This window comes from Nannospalax galili, unplaced genomic scaffold (assembly GCF_000622305.1).
Source record: "Nannospalax galili isolate Female #2095 unplaced genomic scaffold, S.galili_v1.0 scaffold1639, whole genome shotgun sequence".
In the NCBI taxonomy this organism is placed as follows: domain Eukaryota; kingdom Metazoa; phylum Chordata; class Mammalia; order Rodentia; family Spalacidae; genus Nannospalax; species Nannospalax galili.
This window is the reverse complement of record NW_008343206.1, coordinates 634,561-655,733: the sequence shown is the minus strand read 5'-3', so window position 1 is coordinate 655,733 and position 21,173 is coordinate 634,561. Positions and strand designations below refer to the sequence as shown.

Here is a 21,173-nt window from a genome sequence, read left to right as displayed (position 1 = left end):
TGATTTTCACAATGATTGCATGCACGGGGCTCTCACCAATGTGAATTTTTTTTTTTTGTCCTTTTGAAGCAGGGTCTCCCTGTAGGGCCAGCTGTCCTGGAACTCACTATATAGACCAAGCTGGCCTTGAACTCACAGAGATCCACCTGCCTCTGCCTCCCGAGTGCTGGGACTACAGGCATGCGCCACCACATCTGGCTCAATGTGAATTATTTTATATCTGAAGAGGGACTTCAAACAAGTAAAGGTTGTCCTACACAGCTTGCACATGTAGGGGTTTCACCAGTGTGAATGTTTTCATTTTAAAAGGGAACTGGTGGGCTGGAGAGATGGCTCAGAGGTTAAGAGCACTGACTGCTCTTGCAGAGGACCCGGGTTTGATTCCCAGCAACACGTGGTGGCTACGAACCGTCTTTGACTCCAGTTCCAGGGGAATCCGAAGCCCTCTACTGACCTCTGTGGCACTGCACAACATGGATGCACTCACATACATGCAGGCAACACACTCAGACACATTAAAAAAAAAATCGGAAAAAAACGAAAAAGGTGAGTGGAAGCAGCGTGTTTGCCTGCATTGCTGAAACGCCCTGGAAGTCCTTGTCGTGTGAATGTTGGCACAAGCGAAGGCTTTGCCCACGCTGCTTCCACACACAGGATTCCTTGTGGCTTCATGCTTTCAAAAGGACCTGAAGGAAGTGAGCCTCGCACATTGCTTTCATCCACGGCGTCTTCCTTCAGTGGACATCCCTTCCTTATTCTGACCAAATCTGAAATCGTCACCTTGCTTGTTTTTCTACTGTTTCTCTCTTCTGAAAGGGGGAGAACTGGGGGTGTTCCCAAATTCTTTCCTTTCCACACTACTGATCTTCATGTCATCTGAACTCTGAGTTAGATTTAAGGAGCACGCTTACAGACACAGGCCAATGCCCATTTTTGCACCCCCACGCCTTCACAGCTATGTACTGAATAAGAGTTCTGGTTCGCAGTGTCTTCTCTAATGATGTTAAAGACTTGTGAACACTGATGACTTACTGGCTCCCCGACTGAGTGCTTAGCCTTCTCCGGGGTTTGTACTTATTTCCAGTGTTTTGGTGTTTCCGTATTTCCTGTAAAGGCCAGGCTCCTAAACGCTTCCTGCATTACATCTTTGCAGAGGTTCTTCTGGGTTGGATTTGGCAGCCCGTTCCTCCAGGGTGAGATTCACAGCCCCGTCCTCAAAGGGTACTGACTCCATTTCCAATGACACAGTGTTCTGGTGTTGTCCTGTGGCTCCTGTGGTTGTGACACAGATACTGACGGGAGAAACCCGGGGTTTCTCTCCGCTGAAGGTCTCCACTTTAAATGCCGAATAATAATCTGCTGTGTGCTAATGCTTAGTCATCTGCCAGTGGACGTTCAGTGTTGTGTCTGTCTCATCTATTGTGAACAGCGCTGTAAAGAACATGGCACTCAGACATCTGTACGATGTGATTTTTTTTTTTTTGCATATATACTCAGGAGAACTTTTGGGTCATTTGATGGTTCTCTTTTTAATTTCTTTATAAAACTACATTTTGTTTTCCATAACGGCGACACCAAAGCACATGTCATCAGCAAAGTGAAAGTGTTGCACTCTGTACACATTTTTATTGTGCATGTATGCTATGACACACATGTGGAGGTCAAAGGAAAGCTTTCGGGAGTTGGTTCTCTCCTAGCATCATGGGCTCTGGAGATCAAACTCGGGTCATCAAGGCTTGTACAGCAAGGCCTTTCCCTGCTGAGCAGCTTTGCCAGGTCCCGTTTTGTATACATTTGTCAGCTTTATCTTTTTGACTTTTTGAATACACTTACCTTAATTGGTTTAGGAGATAGAATGGTTTTTAATTGTATTTCCCTAATGATTAGTGGTGTATATGTATTGATAGTTTTTATTCCTTTCTGGAGAAATATTTATTCAGGCATGGCACTCATTTTTAAGCAAGGTTACATTTTCTTTATATTCCTATGAGCTCTTTGTAAAACTTTAGATATATGGCATGTAAATATTTTCTCCCAACCCATAGGTTGCCTTTTGATTTTGCTGATTGTTTCGTTTACTGTGCAGTGTTTTGAGATTTGTAGTACATTTACTTACCTTAATTGCCTTAATGGTCCATTCTACTGTGATAATAAAAATATCACTATCAAGAAGTTTCCGTTGAATTTTAGACTTTCTAGGCCTTTGTTTTAAAATTTCGGTCTTTTATCTATTTTGAATTTATGTATTTATTTTGAGACAAGATCTCACATATCCCAGGTCTGTTTCAAATTTGCTATGTAGTTAAGGATGACCCTGATCCTCATACCTCTAACTCCTTAGTCCTGGGATCATAGTTACGAGCCACTACATCTGGTTTTATAATTCAGTTTTGATTCATTAGGAGTTGGTGATGTAAGTGTCGACTTCCTCACATTGCTCGTGTAAATCCAGTTTTCCTGGTAATGTGTACTGAAGATGCAGTCCACTAGCCACTCTGTCTTCTCTCCACCCTTGTCAAAACTTAGTTGAATACTTATATTTGGATTTACTCCTGGGTTCTCTTTTCTGTTCCATTCATCTGTATTTCTGTTTCATGCCGATAGTACACTGTTTTGATTACCACTTTATAATGGTCAAGAAATGTGGCACTTATATTCCCACATATTCTTTCCCATAATGACTTTGTCTATTTGGACTTTTTAAAGATTCATAGGAGTTTTATATTTTTTTCCTATTTCTGTGAACAGTGACGTTAGGATTTTTGATAGGATTTGCACTGATACATTTCTTTAGGTAGTATGGGCATTCTTTTCCATGAGCATGGAGTTATCTTTCCATTTATGTCATCCTCAGTTTGTTTCAGCATGTCCTAGTTTTCAAGATATAAATTTTAACATCCTTGTTTAAACTTGTTACTAAATATATTTTATTCTAATTCAAATATTTAGTATTTGCTAGATCATTATCTGAAGAATTGCAACTGACTTTTGTATAGTTCTTTGCTGAATTCATTTATTAATTCTAACAGTTATTTTGTAGTCTTTGAAGATTTCCCTAAGTAGAATTAAGTCATTGACAAATAAAATGTCACTTTTTCAACTTCCACCACAGATACCTGTTGTTTCTTTTTGTTATTTGACTCATTTTATGCTTTCCCTATTACTTTGAATAGAAGTAAAAACAGTGAGCAGCCATGCCTTGTACCAAGTCTCAGGGGAAAAACTCCATTTTCTCTATTAATTGTTAAGTGAAGGATTTTCATAAATGGATTTTGTTACATAAACAGTTAAGTCATTTGTAAGATACTGCTGCTGGTTCCGAGATGCAGACTGTATCCTGTCTTTTCATCTGTTAATATGCTATTTTACATTCGTATCTTTAAAAAAATATTTTATGTGTATGACTGTATTGCTTGCCTGTATTTAAGAGTATCTGTGTCATGCAAAGTCCACCGAGGTCAGAAAAGGGCGTCAGATCCCCTGGAAATGGCGTTACTGATGGTGGTTAGCCACCCCCTGGGTGCTGGGAGTCGAACCTGGGTCCGCTGTAAGAGCAGTCAGTGCTTGTAACTGCTGAGCCATCTCTCCTGCCCTGATATGTGTCTTAAACCAGCCTTCTATAGCAGGAACAAACTGTACTTGGTTGTGATGTATAATCTTGATGTATTGTTGATTTTGTTTGCTAAAAATTTATTGAAGATTTATGTATCAATGTTCATTAGGAGTATGGGCTGTAGTTTTGCTGAGGTAGCTTTGACTTAGGAATCGAGGTGATGCGGGATTCATAAAGTGCATTAGAGAGTATTCTTTCTAGTTATTTTTGGCAAGAGTTTAAGAGGTCTTAGCAGTAATTGTTACTAAAATGTTTGTTAGTTTTCAACAGTGACACTATTTTGCTCTGAACTTTTTTGAAGTTTTATTATGACTTTGACATTGTGATTATTGATCTCTTTGAGTTACACTTTTCTGATTCAATTTAGAAGGTTGAATTTTTCTAGGACGTAAGTCATTTCCTCTAAGTGATCTAATTCACTACCATACACTACGGGTAATACTCCCTTATGTCTTTTATTTCTCAAGCATTGTGATGCCTCCACTTTCACTCTGATCTTGAGCACTCTTTTTCTTAAATTGTCTAAGGATTTGACAACTTTTTCAACAGATGCCTGTTTTACTGACATTGTCTTTCCTTTTTCCAGTGTCATCTTTATCTTCCTTCTGCTAATTCTGAGTGAACGTGTTCTTTTAAAAGGCAGGTCCTAGGCTATCACTGGAAGTGATTTGTTATCTTTATTTTTTAACACAAGCAAGGAATTTGTTCTACCAAATTCCCTCTTATAACTACTTTTTGATGCATGTCGTAGGGTGTTTTTCTGTTTGTTTGTTTGTTTTTGGTCTTCTTGAGACAGGGTCTCCCTGTAGCCCCAGCTGTCCTGGAACTCACTACGTAGACCAGGCTGGCCTTGAAATCACAGAGATCTGCCTGCCTCTGCCTCCCGAGTGCTGGGATTAAAGGAATGCACCACCACACCCAGCATGTTTTTTTTTTTTATGTTATCACTGTCAGTTGTCACAGTTATTGTAAAACTTCCTATTATGTCTTCTTTGAGTCTATTCATTAATGAAAGTGGCTTATTTAAGACTCCAAATATTACTGTTGAGCTATATTCGTTCCTGCAATTGGCCAGTGTTTGTTCTTGTGTTTTATAGTTCTATAATGCTCTTCCTTTACTGGCTTTTTAAAAAAACATAAACCTATTTTTTTCATTAATATAAACTTCATCTTTTTTAGCTATTTTATGGGTTATCATTTTTCATCTATTTACTTTATATTTATGTCTTTAGACCAAAAGTGAGTTCTAAACCCCATTGTGCCAACTTGGTTTTTCACAGAATTTAGTTTACATTCAAGATGATCTCTGGCGGTGAAGAAATGCAGCTCTTTCAAGCTTTTTGTGTCATTTGCTTTTTGTTCTTCCCTCATTTCCTTTTATGTTTAATGGATTTTCACAGTAATGCCAATTATAATGCTGCATTAAACCCATGAGTTTAAAATTTTTTTTAACTTATTATTTTTATTTTATGAGTGTATTGCCTCCATGTGTGAGTGCACCTGTGTCGTGCAATGCAGTAGAGGTCAGAAGAAGGCATCAGATTCCCCTGGAACTGGAGTTAAGGATGATTCATAGCCACCATGTGGGTGCTGGGAATCGAACCCGGGTCCTCTTCAAAAGCATGAGTGCTCTTAACCACCAAGCCATCTCTCCAGGCCCCAAATCCCATGAGTTTTAAAGACTATACTTTTAGAGAAGTTTTATATTCATACCAAAACTGAGGAACAGAGATTTGTGACATTTCGCCTGTAATCAAAACAGAACATTTGTTATAATGGATGAGTTGACAATTACATATGATTATCACCCAAAGTTTATAGCTGGCATTAGGGTTAGTGATTGTACATTTAGGGGGTCTGTATAAATGCAGAATGTGCATCCACTGCCCTAAAATCCTCTTTACTCTGTTGGTCCCTTCTTCCCTTCAGTCCCTGGTGACTATTAAACATTTCATCATCTCCATGGTTTTTACCCTGGAATGGCATATATTTGGAGTCTTACAGAACGCAGTCTATAGATTGCCTCAGTTTATGTGGTGATAGCATTCAAGTTTCCTATCCTGTGTCTTTAAAATCAAGTTGTTGTTGTTGTTGTTGTTGTTGGTTTGTTTTTAATTCCAGGCTGGGCTGGAATTCTCTATGTAGACCAGGCTGGCTTTGAACTGTCCTACTCCTTGGTCCTCTCAACCACTGAGACTGCAGGCCCATGCCGCCATGGCCCACTTTCTCCTATTATGTTGTCTCTACTCTGATCATTTTCCCCTTTACTGTGCAGAAACTGTTTTACTTGATGTAACACTGTTTGTCAATTTTTGCTTTTGCTTTCTTGAGTGTTGAACTTGCAACCAGAAAATCTTTGCCTGTGTTCCAGGGCTTGCAGGGGTGTTTTGTTCTAGTAGCTTAGATTTAACTCCTTGAACAATTTTGGTTGGACTTTTATACAGAAAGAGATAGAAATTTTAGTACCTTATAAGCAACTACCAAATCTTCCAGATCTGCTTGGTGGAAAAGCTTCTCCATGTAGACTTTTTGGCACCTTTATCAGTAATCAGTTTGCTATGGATGTGTCTGTATTTTTCTGAGATGTGTGCTTGCTTCCCCTGGTCTGTGTCTGATAGTATATCAATACAATGGTTTTGATGTTGACTTTTTTTTTTGGTCTTTTTGAGATGGGGTCTCCCTGTAGCCCCAGCTGGCCTGAAACTATGTAGACCAGGCTGGCCCTGAACTCACAGTGATCTGCCTGCCTCTGCCTCCCGAGTGCTGGGACTAAAGGAGCATGCCACCACGCCCAGCAATACCATGTTGTTTTGATTTCTGAAGCACTATAGTATATCTTGCAATCAGGTATTGTGATGCCTCTAGCTTTATTTATTTATTCATTTATTTAATTATTTGCCTTGCTGTTTTGAGCTCTGGTACTTCTGTATATAGATTTTAGGAATGCTTTTTCTAGTTGTGTGAAGAATGCCATTTGCATTTAGGGTTGTTGCACGGAGCTGTACATCGGCTAGTGTGGGTACTTAAAACAATGTTAGCTTTATGAAGAAGACAATTTTTTTTACATTTATTTTTTGAGGACAGAAGTTGTGCATGTAGAGATCGAAGACATTTTGTAGGAGTCCGTTCTCTCCTTCCATCAACCATGTAAGTTTCAGGGACCAGACTCAAGTCATCAGGTTTGATAGAAGGAGCCTTTGCCCACAGACTGGCCCTTCTTCATTTTAAAAATCTGTTTCACTATTTTTCTGTAGAGGTTGGATTTATCAGACTATTTTTGTATTGCAGTATTTTGAATTTACTTCTTGATTCTAAGGGTAGATTCATAAAAGTTTCAGGATATTCTATATACAGAATCATATACTTTGAGACTTCTGACTTTCCTCTTTATGCATTTTTCTTCTTCAATCGCTCTAATGAAAACTCCCAGTATTGAACCGATTAAGAGCATCAAGTACGCACACCCTGTCTGCTTCTGTCTTAGATTAGATGAGCTGCTTTCAGCTTCTCCCGCACAGAATATTAGATATGCATTTGCCATACAGTCATTGTTATGTTAAAGTACAATCTTATAATTTGTTCAGGGTTTCCAAAATTGTGTGTGTTAAACTTTATTGAAGGCTTTTTGACATCTGTTGAGGTGAACATGTGGTTTCTGGTGTATTCCATTTACTAATTTGCATATATTGAACTACCCTTGAATCCCCAAGATGGACCTAACGGATTATGGTGAGCCATCTTTTTGATGTGCTGTTTAGTTCCATTTGCTCATATTTTGATGGAAAGTTTTGCAGCTACGTTCATCAGAGATACTGTTTCAGGATTTTGTGTGTGTTCCAATCTGATTTTGGAAACAGAATAATGCTTTAATGTTTAATTCACTTTAATAGTTTGAGAAGAACTGGTTCTTTAAACGTTCGGTAAATGAAGCAGTAAAGCTACCCAGCCCCGGGCTTTTTAGTAGACCACTACTGTTCAATGTCAGCGCTAGTTCTAAGTCTATTCAAACTTTGTATGAATAGATTCAAATTGGTAGAGCACATGTGTCCATTTCTTCTATATCTTACAATGTCTTAGCATGTAGTTTTTCATACTATGAAAGATTCTTTGTGGTTATGTATTAGTTTTAGTACTTCCTTTTTCATGATGTTACCGGGCCTCCTTTTTCATGGTCTGTCTAGTTAATGGCTGGCTGATTTAAGTTTTTCTTCTAAAACCACAGTTGTCTCACTGATTTCCACAGTTCCTCTATCTCAGTTACTTTTAATCTGGCCTTTTTGTCCCTTCTCCTCCTGTGGGGCCTGGTTTGTTGTTTTCTAAATCCTTGAGGTGCATCATTAGATAAACGGAAATGTGTTCGTGGGTTCTTGCTACTATAAACATCTTTCTTATTACTTCCTAGGTAGGTATATTTTAGTATGTTGTTTTCATTTTCTTTTGTTTCTAGAAAAAAAATTCCCTTTTGATTTTTGTGTCCTATTGTTCAGTGTGTTGTTTAGCCTTTCTGTATTGGTATAAAATGTTAAATGCCTTTCTTATTAGCTCTGGTTTTATTCTTTTGTCATCCGAAAAAGCTGAAGACATTTTTTCAATGTTTTCGTTACAACTTTTTTTTTTTTTAATGCTTGTTTGCTTGTGCTTAGTCATTGCTGGGTTTCAAACCCCTGTCCTTTCCCACAGTTGACAACTATTCTACCACTAACCTACATTCTCAGCCTAGGATTTGTTGGGTGGACTGATACTCTTCTGGAGACAGTTCCATAAACCAATAAAGAGAATGTGTCCTCTGCAGCTGTTGGATGGGAAGTTATACAAATGTTTATTAAGGCCATTGGCTCTCTGGTATGCTCTAACTCTGGGCGATCTACTGACAACGTGAAGTACTGATGTCTCTCACTGCGATTGTACTTGAGTCCATCTCTGCTTTTGTCTGATAGTGCTTGTGCTATAAAAATAAATGCTCTGATGAAGAGTGACTATAGACTTGACAGAATTATCTTCTTGCTTACTCGATCTCCTGATCATTATATAGAGACTTTCACCTCTTCTCTTGGTTGTTTTCAAGAAACCTTTGTTGCCTACTAGAGTTGCTCCTGCTTGTTTTAGATTTCCATTTGCTTAGAATACCATTACCCATCTTTTCTTGTAGGTTATCATGTTCTATTTTTTAAATTAAATTAAATTAAATTAAATTTTTGGTCTTTTTGAGACATGGTCTCTCTGTAGCCCCAGCTGGCCTGGAACTCACTATGTAGACCAGGCTGGCCTTGAACTCACAAGAGATCTGCTTGCCTCTGATCAAAGGCGTGCACCACCACACCAAGCTTCATATTGTTTTTTAAAAGCATATATTTGGGGCTGGAGAGATGGCTCAGAGGTTAAGAACACTGTTCCTGCAGAAGACCTGGGTTCAAATCCCAGCATGCACAACCATCCATAACTCCAGTTCCAGGGGATCTGACAGCCTCTTCTGTCCTCCAAGGCCATTGCACAACACAGGGTGCACCTACTTACATGCAGGCGATACACACACATAAAAAAAAATTTACATTTAAAAAAAATTTAAAAAGCATATATTTAACCATCTTTGACTGCAGAATTTGGGCTACATTCTCAAGGTTATTACAGATAAATGAAATCTTATCATGTTATACTGTTGTCTTTTGGCTGAATTTTTTTTCTTCTCATTTATCTTTGTGATTTGATCATTTAAATGGTTCTATGAAGGTAGTCGTCCCTTACTTCTGTATGCAGGACTCCCTTAACCATATTTTGAAGGCTGATCTGGTGGTCAGGATTTTTTTCTTCCTTAGAATTCTAAGGATAACCTTGAACTACTGGTTGGTATTTTTGTTTCCAGTCACGGCATATTTCATTTCATCCCTGCATGGCCTGTAGGATTTCATGTTTGAAATGCTAGTGTAACGACAGTCTAAAGGTGACATCACATTTCTCGGAGATTTTAATGGTTGGTTTGTTGTTTTGGTGCGTGTGTGTGTGTGTCTTATACTTTTGACAGTTTGTAATATGCCATGATGGAGATCTTTTCTGTTCCCCATGTATATTTTATATACTAAAAGCCTACAGTATATTATGGATGTACCTTATCTTCTTTAAGATTAGGGAAATGATCTATTATTTCATTGGATAGAATTTTTTTAATCTTTCTTCCTCTATGCCTTTGAATATTCCGAGAAATGTTTGTTCTTTTCCTTTCTTCTTGTTCACTTTTTGCTTTGTGTGCTTGCTTTGCTCTGTATCTCCATACAATCCAGTTCACTGTAGAGGCCTTTAAGCGTATTTTTATTCGAATTATTGAGCCCTTCAGTTCCAAGATGTCTACTTGTATTTTGTAGCATTGCTATTCTTCCTGGATTTCTCATCCACATTTATCAAAGCCTCTGTGCCAATCTGACTTCAAGAGACCGCTGTATCACAGGCCAGTGCAGGAAAGTATCTGGAGTCACAAATATGGGTTTCTGACCCGGGAAAATACAGACTCAGAGCAGCTTTCTTGTTGGGACAGATCCTGGATACGAGGTCACAGAAAGATGATGTGAGATCTTTTTCCTGAGCAAGGGAATTTTGTGAAGATTTCATGTTACTGATCTAAGCTCTACAAGTATGTGAAGACCAAAGCTTGCCTATAGCAAGGACTTCTAGCATCCAAATTGAGTTTTCAGAGACTTGCTTTTCTGTCCTTATTCCTACAAGGAAGAATCTTCCCCTTTAGATCTGTGAAACCAAAGTGACAAATGCTAGGCTATTTTGTTTCTCTATGCTGTTGTCCTGGGTCTCTAAAGATTACAAAGTTCCAGTCTCATTTGCTGATTTTCAGTGTTCTTCCAGTCTTTTCCCTCAACAGAGCAACATATAGACTTGTGTAGTTGGTTCTTTGTGGAGGAGGCGGGTGCCAGGCACTTCTTTTCCACAGCCTCGGCACTCCTCCAGAATTTCTTCTCAAGAATGAATAATATTCCACTCTGTATTTATGTACATATTTTTCTTAGCCACTAAATGACATTTGTTTTTTTCCGTGCTTAACCATTATAAACAATACCAGTGTGAACATCATTGTACAAATGAATCTTTGAGGCTTTGTGTTAATTTCTTTAGAGTAAATACTCAGAAGTGGGATTGATGAAACATATGGTAACTACATTTTTATTTCTTGTGGAGACACCAAACTTACTTCCGTGGGAGTTATATACTACTGTAGATTCTCACAAGAGTACACAAGGATCCTAATTTCTCCAAATTTTCTTTACCAATTGTTATTTTGTTTTTAAAATGTACAAACACATGTAGTAGTTATAAAAAATTAGAGGGCTTGAAGTGTATTTTTATTGCATATCTGATATGGGATTAGTATCTGTTACACAGAGAGAACATGTCATGGTAAGGGTTTTTATAATTTCTTTTCCGGAGCTGAGGACCGAACCCAGGGCCTTGAACCTGCTAGGCAAGTGCTCTACCACCAAGCTAAATCCCCAACCCCTAGGGTTTCTATAATTTTTATTAATGTGTGTCTTTGTCTTCATGTATGATGGAGGGGGAGCATGCAACTGTATGCAGAAGTCAGTGGACAACACTGGAGTCAATTCTCTCCTTCAGACTTGGCATGGAATCCAGGGATGGAATTAGGTTGTCAGGCTTGCATCGTTGGCCCGAAGCACCTTTAGCTGCAGACCCATCTTTGTTGCCCTGCCATTGTAAGTTTGATGCATATTTCCTTAGTGATTGATGCTGAGCATTGTTTCGTGTGCATTTTGGTCATTTGTGTATCTTCTTAGACACTTTTCAAAGTCCTTTGCCTGTTACTGCATTGCTTTTTAAATAAACTTTATTATTTTTACTTTATATGTATGCATGTATTGCCTGCATGTAGATAAGTGCACCTGTGTCATGCAGTGTCCGCGTAGGTCAGAAGATACTGTCGGATCCCCTGGAACTGGAGTTACAGACAGTTGTTAGCTGCCATATGGGTGCTGGGATTCAAACCTAGGTCTTCTGCAAGAATTGAATTTTTTATTTTTTAAATAAGTTCTCTATATGTAACAGATATTATTCCCATGTGAGATATGCAAATTAAAAATACCTTTCTCATTCTTGTGGGTTGCTGATGATCTTTTGGTGCTCAAACTTTAAAGATTTGTGGATTAATTTGTTGTAATATATTTTGTTGTCTATGCCTTGATTATCATATCCAAGAAGTCATTACCAATTCCAAGAGTTTTATAGTTGTTGGACTGCATATAGGTCCTTGATTAACTGGAGTCAACTTTGTATATAGTTTTAAGTAAGGGTCCCAAATTCATTCTTTCACACGAGGACATCCAGTTTTACCAGCACCGTGTATTGAAAAGACAGTTGTTTCCTTGTTGATTGGACTGGGCAAACTTTTAAAAAAACTCTATGGATCATATGCACCAGGGTTCGCTTCTGGGTTCTATATTCTATTACCGTCCATTGGTCTACATGACTATCTTTATAATGGTACCGTGAGGTTTTGATGCCTGTGGCATTGTAATGAGCTTTGAAATTAGAAAGTGCGAGTCCATCACCATGATCATTTCAAGACTTGGTCAATAATTCAAGGTCCCTTGAGATGCCACATGAATGTTAGGATGGGTTTTCTATTTCTGAAATATCATCATGATGTTTATTATGATTGTCTTTAGTATGCAGATTGCATTGTATGGTGCTGACAGCTGCAGAACATGACTTTCAAATCTGTAAACAGGGATTATTTCCATTTAAATCGTCATTATTTCTTTGGGGGTGATTTGTAGTTTTAATTGTATGAGCCTTTCTCTACATTGCTTAATTTAATCCCCAAATATTTTACACTTTTCGATATTCTGGGGTTTTTCTTTAATGGTTGTATTGAGGTATAGAATTCACAATATAGATTTATACTATGTGACATTTTGATGTAACTGCAAATACTACAACAAAACTAGTATATCCGTTACTTCACATAGTCATTACACCACTGCATCTAAGTGCTTAAGATGTACTCATCAAGTTCTAAATACGCACTATTACAAACCATAGTCACAGTGCCTAGAATTTGTTCAACTTCCAAGCTGGTATCCTTCAACCAATATTTTCCATGTGCCCCAGGGCCCTTGGTTTTTTTTTATATAAGTGAAATCGTAAAGTATTTGTGTCTGACTTAGTTTACACACCATGACCATTAGGTTCATTCATATTGTCAAAAATTGCATGATTTCCTTTAGGAGATTGAACATTTCACTTTATATGCACATACTGCATTTCATCCATTCATCCACTGTTGAGACAGCTCGACTGCTTCCATATTGTTATTAACAAGTCTACAATAAAAATCAAATTAGCTACCTCTTCAAGATCCTTTCATTTTACTCGTATTTTACATATATTTCATTGACATTTGCCAGATAATTTGTTATATTTTCATTAAAATAATAAAAACCATTTACTGTGCGTGAGTGCGGGCATGTGCAGGCCACGATTCGTGTGGTCAGAGGCCAACCTTTGAAAGGCAGTTCTCTTTCCATTCTTGGTTCCCCAGATTGAATTCAGGTTGTTGGGCTTCTGCGGCACGTGTTTTTACCCAGTGAGCCATTGCATCAGCCCTATGTTTTCAATTTTGTTGTTGTTAAATTCAGTTGTACTTCTCTTTAAAGTACACAGCATCTTTCAATGCTTCTTGACCCATGAAATAAGGCACTTCTATTTTGTTTTACATATTGGCTATGCCAATTTACATTCACCCCAAAATATATTCAAGATTTCTTCATACTCATGAAATCAATGCCACATATAATGTAAGTTTTTTCTTTACATTTTCTTCTGATGATTTGTATAGTTTCAAAATGTAATTGCTTTGATCCATTTTGAGCTAATTTTTATATAAGTATATTCAAAGTTCATTCTTATGAATCTTGATACGTCATTTTCCCAACACTGTTCAAGTGACAGGCCTTTCCCTGATAAACAATTAAGGGTCCTTTGTCCAAATTCACTTGATGATATACTTAAGGCTTTATTTCTTAGCTAATTTTTTATACTATTTTTAATCAGTTTTCTTAATTTCCCTTTTGGATACTTCACTGTTGGGATATAGAAATGTAGATGATTCTTGTGTGATTTTGCATATTGCACTTTGTAATTTGTAGCTTGCAATAATTTCTGAAGTAATATTTTCTCTATAACCATATCATTTGTAAATTTTGTTTTCCTTTCTGATTTGGATATGTTTCTTTTTTGTTCAATTCTTCTGGCTAGGACATGCATCATCATATTGAATCCAAGTGCTAGGGATGAGCATCATTTGGTTTTTAATTTTTATTACACGTTATTTGCTTATTTTGTGTGTGTATGCAAGGGTGCACAGGCCACAAAGCACATGCATGTGGTGGTCTAAGGAGATCTTTCAGGAGTCATTTTCCCCTCCTACCATGTGGATGTGAAAATCAAACTCAGGTTGTCAACTCTCAGGATCAAGTACCTTAACCCACCTCACTGAGCCATTTTGCTGATCCCATGAGTATCCTTCTCTTACTTTTGGTCTTCAGGAAAAGCATTTGCTTTCTCATTACTCAATATGTCTGCTGTAAGTATACATGGCCTTCATTGTGTTAAGACACAATACTTCTGCATCTAACCTGTTGACAGTTTTATCATGGGAAAAATGTTGCGTTTTTTCCAATGGTGTTTCTAACACTATTAAAATATTCACGATTTTACCCTTCATATTGTTAAAAAACGGTATCTCATTTGTTGACTGCAAATGTTAAACCATCCTTGCACAACAGGAGCAAATATGACTAGATCATAACATGTGAGCTTTTTAATGTGCTATTGAATTAGTTTGCTGGAAATCTGTTGAAGATTTTTTGTATCTGCGCATACAAGGCATTGGCCTCTTCCCGAAGGTGAAATCGGTTTGAAAGGATTGTTTTCATTTGTTGGAAGAGTTTGAGAAGGGTTTGTTTCCTTTGTCTTGTAGTCTCCCATTCATTTCCATTCTGCTTGGTGTTATTCTTCCCTTCTACTAACTCTGGACTTTGTTTTTTCTGTCTTGTTCCCTGAAGTGTAAAGTTAGATTATTTATTAAACAACTTTGCCTTCTCTTTAAGAAAGTACCTACTATGATAAAATGCCTTTGCTTTTGCATTATTCTGTTAGTTTCATTTTCTTTTATGTCAGGATATCAATTTCCATTTTTTATTTCTTCTTTGACCTACTGTTCAGGAATGTCTCCATTTACTAATTTTTTACAATTATATTTGTGTGTGTGTGTGTGTGTGTGTGTGTGTGTGTGTGTGTGTTGTGCCACAGTGCACATGAAAAGATCAGAAGATAACTTGCAGGAATTGGTTCTCTCCAAGGGATCAAACTCAGGTCATTTCACTTGGCAGCATGTGCCTTTACCATTGAGCCATCTTGTCAGCCCATGTCTTTACAGATAGTGGGTTTTTTAGTTTTCCTTCTATCGTTTTTCTTTCTAGTTTCATAGCATTGTGGTTGAAAGAGAAACTTGAAATTTCAATCTATTAAAATCTGTTCTGTGGTCTACAATATCATGTCTGGGAGAGAGTTCTGTATACTTGAAGTGCATTTTACTGCTGTGAAATAGCATTTTCTGTATAGTTGTTTCTTTCATTTGGCCTAAAGCATAATTGAAGCACAATAGTTCCCTACTGACTTCGTGTACAGATGATCTATTCATTGGTAAAAGTGGAATGCTGAAATCCTCTACGATTTGATTACTATCCTCCTTTCAGATCTGTTAATAGTTGCTTTATATATTTAGTCACTCCAATGTAGGACAGACAAGTATTTACAAATGTTAAATCGCTGTTAATTGATTCTTTTATACGATGACTCTATCTCTTCAAATAGTTTTTAGATTAAAATTTGTAAGTAGAGTGGTTACTATTCATTTGTTTTCTACCCTTTTATTCTCAGTCTGTAAGTCCTTAAAGCTTGAAATGAGGTATGTTTGGGGCTTTGTCTGCACTTAACTAGTGAATTTCATTCTTTCATGTTTTCTGTTCTCTGCTGACCTAAAAAAAACAAAACAAAACAAAACACTGATGGTCTTGTGAAGTTTTTATTTTTGGTCAACCTCTTGCTTTTCCCAAATTCTCTAATCTTTAAATTTTGAGTGTGTGAGATTGAAGTTGTTGTGTTGGACCTGAATAGAGACTCTTTAGGGTCACGTACCTCAATGTTCATATTGCTCCACAGATTCTGGAAAATTGCAGCCACTATTTACTTGTTATTATTGGTTTGGTTTTGTCTGCTATATGGTCTCACTGTGTAGCTCTGGGCCGGCCTGAACTCATTATGTAGACAAGGCTGGTCTTGAACTCACAAAGATCTGCTTGCTTCTGTCTCTGAAGTGCTGGGATTAAAGTTTGCACTACATTCCTGGCTCTGCCTGTGATTTTTAATGTTTCTTATTATACTGAATCTCCTTGTTTGACAGAACAGGCATGCATCCGTGGGTTTATGGTCCAGTGTTAATGGGTCAAGACCTATGCGTGAGTGCAAGGATCCAGACTGGGTGGGGTGCAGTGGTTCCTACTGTGGTAAAGGGAAAACAATAAAGTCTCCTTCCAGCTCCATCAGTTAAGGTTAGCATCAAGAACAATTACAAGTTTATTCTGGTGGATACTCTGGTGCTATTGTAAATTACGCTACTTTCATAGTACCTTTAGGCACCATTCACTTTTGAAATTTAGTTTGTGTACTGATTGTCCTTTCCTGCTACTTTGCTTAATTCATTTATTACAACATTTTTGTGAGGAATACTGACCTTTTTCTACATGTGTTATTGTATATATACTTTTATTACTTCCTTTCCAATTTGCATGTGTTGGATTTGTCTAAATGACCCAAATAGAACATTTAGTACTATACTGAATAGAAGTGGTTAAAGCAGACATGTTGCTTTGTTCATAATATTGGAGGAAAAGTTCCCAGCACCTCACAACTGTGAGGTTTTTGTCCATGGCTTTTATTATGTTAACGTAGTTTCCTTTTCTTCTAGGAGTTTACAATGTGTTCTTCATTGATGTCTGTGATCCATTTTTAATTTCTGAATAAAGTGCAGTGTCTATGTCTAAATTCATACTTTTTCCATGTGAATATGTTAACATCATTTGTTGAGAATACTGTATTTTCTCCAATCTTTTGTTCTCTCATTATAGATTGAGTGTATATGGTTCTATTTTGAATTGCTATTTTCTTTTCTTTTTATCATATCTATCTATCCTGTTACAAGTGGATCACTGAAGCTTTATGGGAGTTCCTTGAAATAGGTCCTGCCAGTCCTTTTGATGGTCTCCTTCAGTATTGGTTTACAGAATATTGACTTATGCCTCCATAGAAACTCCATAGAGTTCATTCGATGAAATATCTTTACGGAGTTTTCTTTCAAGTTGCATTTAGTGTATTAACACGGGATATTGGGTATCTGGGCACTACTAATTCTAGACATCCACATGTAATGTTTCTTGACTTAGTTTTATAGTTTGACTCAGATAAATCTTGTACATATTTCATAATTTTAGACCTAAATGTTTCATCTGGTGGTGGCAATGTAAATACTTACTGTAGTTTCTTCAAAATTCCACTTGCTCAGTTTTGGTATATAGGAAAGTAATTTATTTTTGTATACTAACTTTGTGTCATGTAACCTGCTGTGGTCACTTACTAGGTAAGGATTCTTTGTGTGCATTCTTTCCTGTTTTCTACATCCACGATGTCACCTACCAAAGTTGTATATTCTTCATCACAAACTGTATATTCCATTTCTTTTTGTCCATCATTTCAAATTTTCCATAAGATTTTCGAGTAACTGTGAGGAGACTATCCTTGCTTTCTTCCTGTCTTCTATAAAATATTATGTTAAGTGTACATTTTTGTAAATATTATTTACCAAGTTAATAGTTTCCTTGTAGCCCTAATTTACTGAATTTTATCATAAGTAGGTAATTTTGGCAGGTTAATTTTTGTATCCAGTGATATAATCAAGTAGCTTGTGGGTTTTTGTTTTGTTGTTTTTTTGTGATCAATTACTTATCTGAGTTTTTAATGCTCTGCAGTCGTGGGTAGCTGGTGTTACTGGACTTTTGGTATGTGAGCATTTTGCAGTGGGTTTTTCACTTATATACTCATGAGTTGCTGATGTTCAGTTTTCTTGTAGCATGTTAGCTGTTTGTTTGCTTTGGAAATTAGGGTAATGTTGACTTCAGTGAATGAGTTATAGAAGTATTGTCACTATTCCCATCTTATGAAAGACATAAAAGATTTGGTACAATCTCTTCATTAAACATCTGTGAGGATTCACCAGTGAATGCTTCTCTACACAATACTTTCTCTATGAGATGTCTACTAATTTAATTTCTTCTGAGACTTAACAGGTTATGTCTTCCATGGAATTGGTCGAATTCCACAACGTATGGCTGTAGACTTAGAATATTCCACTATTATTTTAACATCCGTCCTTTATTTTTGAGATCAGTGACCCATGCCATGTGTTTCTTGTTTAGTTAGCCAGATTAGAGTTTACCTCTTACCCACCTGTCAATACTCGCCGTTTGTTTCATCTATTTTTCCTCCTAATTTCTATTACTCCGCCTTGCTTTGGTTTAATTGGTTGTTCTCAGTTCTCAGGTTGAAAGAGTAACTCATTTTAAATATTTTGATTTTGGTGTTGTCAATTTTCTTTAAGTCACCCTGTTTGCTCAAACACAAATTTGATGTTATGATGTTCTATATTTCTCTTCAGAGTTCTTTGAACCATGTATTTACTTAGACATGCTTGTTTAATCTCTCTGTTTTAGGAGTCCAAGATATATTTATTACTTTGCAGATTAATTGCTCTCTGAAAGCATGTCTCTATCAATGCATTTATATTATTTCAACATTGTTAAGGTGTGTTGTATGGCCTCAAAAGTGAATTAACTTAGTTAATGTTCCATTTGAACCCAAGAAGAATGTGTATTCTGTTGTTGAAGATATCTAGATTTGATTTTCTATAGATGTCAGTTATATGTTGATGAATGGTAATGTTGATTTCATTAATGTCCCGAACGATTTTCAGACTGGATGCGTTGGTTTCTTACCCTGGGGTATCCAGCCCTGAAAGAACTGTGCCTTCAAATTCTGTCAGATTTTAAATTACACTGCCGTAAAAAGTATACCCATTGTACTTACTGTGTCTTCGTGGAAAACTGCTCTCTTTCTCTGCTTGAAGTCCACTCATCTGAAACTGATACCGCACCTCACACTTTGATTAGTGTTGGTACTGTAAACATTTTCCCATTCACTAGCTTACTTTGTATGTCATTATAATTATGTAGGTTTCTTGTGAGCAGTATGTTGTTGGGTCTTGATGTTTTTATGCACCGTAACAATCACTGTTTTAACTGGTGCAGTTAGACCTTAAGGTTCACAGTGATTATCTGTTTGTAGAAAATAACTTCTGCCATATTTGTTACTGGTTTCTAGTTTTTGACCTTGTTCTCCACTCGTATTTTTATCTTCCAAACTTTCGTATTTTCATACACATTTCCCTTTATTTGTGGTTTTTAAAGTTCAGGTTCAAAAAGTTTAATGTCATATTTTCTTATCTCACGTTTTCAAGCAGAAGAAGACAAGCATTCATAAACTTTTCCTTGTAAGTGGAACTCAGCCTCTGTCTACAGTGTATTTCTTAAACTTCTTTGGCTGCTAGGTCAAATTTCTCCTTAAATTCTACTACACCTTGCTAATCTCACATAGTTAAATTCCAGTCATGTGGGAGAGACTGTCCTGGAGTGGAAAAACAGAAAGAAAAAAGAGAATCTGTTTGGTGTGGTAGGTTTCTTCACAACAGGAATGTTCCCATATGCACCAGGCTTCCATATGCTATTTTTCCTGGTGTGTCTGTTAAGTTTGGAAAGGAGAGCGTCATCAGGAGAATCCATTTATCACCCTGCATATCTTCATAAAGGCTGCCACTGTGAAGAATCAGATGAACTTATGTATTACTTTCTCAGAAGACATGTCTGTGTGATGCCTATCACCATCTTATTCAGTGTTCCCATGTACCTTAAAATCTTCTGAATCCTCAAGAAACAAGATATTCAAACTAAAATGTTTCATTAACCGTATTTTTTAAATTTTTTTTGTTGTTTTTGATTTGAGAATGTGGCAGAAGCTTCCAGCCTTCCACATTCTTAACTATTTTTGAAGTTCTTATCAATGTACTCAAATTGATGAGCGGAAATAATCTATATTGTTTTCTGTTCTTCATTGCCTTTTTAGCCTTCACTGTAGAGTTTATTACACACTTGATGACTTTGTGGACTTTACTGCACTGGGCCAGCCAAGGAGGCATGAGATACCATTCTTTGGAAGCCTGGACTTTTCCTTCATCACCATTGTGCTTCTGGGTGCTGGATTTCGGACTTAGGTCCTTAACACACTTGAAGTCTAAAGGAAGTGGTGTCCCCTACCAGAACTGGCTCACACCAGTAACCCTGAACATTGATTTAACCTTGGATTATTCTCGGTGGTTTTTGTTTTGTTTTGATCAAATCAGAAGGCTGAAATAAGGAACAGCCCCCTTAACTTCTTTTTGCACCTTTGAGGATATAATCCAAAGTTTTGCACATGCCAGACAAGCACTCTACTACCATTGAACTACATTCCCAGTCCTGTTAAGTTTTAAGAGTTCTTTACATAATCTGAAAATGTTTTCTCCTTGTCGGCATCATCTCTCTTTATTCTAGTTAATGGTGTCTTTAGCTCTTTCAAATAGTTAATGTATTTGTCTAGCATGCAATGCCCATGGGGGCCAGAAGAGGGCTTCAGTCCCCTGGAACTAGAGCTTCAGAAGGTTGTTAACTGCCATGTGGGTGTTAGGAACCAAACCTGAGTCCTCTGCAAGAGCAATCAGTGCTCTTAACTGGTGATCCATCTATCCAGTCCCCCTACCATCCTTTTAAAACAGAGCAAGAAATACAATACAAATAGTATTTCCCCTAAATAGAACTGTACTGCAGGAATGCCAACACTCCTTTTTATACTCTTTTTCTCTTTAAAAGTGTCATTTCTGAGAGGTGTGTTGCTGTCTAGTGTTATAAAGGGTTCTTGCCATGGAGCTCCTTCCAAGCAAGAGAAGATAAAGCATCCTCCCTCCCCACAACTCTTCCTTTACCCTCTCTGTTTTTCCAGGAATAGTTTCATTTTTCTATCAACAGCAGCACTAAGAATACTTGTTATATCACAGCTGATGGGTTGTGACCAAATGTTTTGGTTTTGGTTTTGAACTTGCTCAACACCACTTTGAGTCTCTTAGGTGCTTTTTTTTTTCAAAGCCGGTAGAGTGACAGAATTATGACCGCTTTACTACAGACCTTCTGTTAAGTGTGAAAAGAGATTGTGCCATTAGAAAGGCAGGATACCAGCCTGGGTTTATAGTCCAACACTACTGCACTTACCTCCAGCAGCCCTGACAAAAAAGGAAGAAGACAGAAAGATATAGGCTATTCATTGAATACCGATGAATATGGAA

The 21,173-nt window shown here is 37.2% G+C and overlaps 1 protein-coding gene across 2 annotated transcripts in view; it reads left to right on the top strand.

The window, feature by feature from the left end:
• Kcnq1 (potassium voltage-gated channel subfamily Q member 1) overlaps positions 1–21,173 on the top strand; it is a 336,238-nt gene that overhangs the window by 130,456 nt on the left and 184,609 nt on the right. Inside the window, exon 11 of one of the 2 annotated variants that reach the window (XM_008839196.3) lies at positions 11,914–11,918. The exons of the other annotated variant lie outside the window; for it this stretch is intronic. Within the exon in view, the coding sequence (XP_008837418.1) occupies positions 11,914–11,918 (5 nt within the window). The remainder of the gene's footprint in view (positions 1–11,913; positions 11,919–21,173) is intronic. 2 annotated transcript variants of the gene reach the window in all.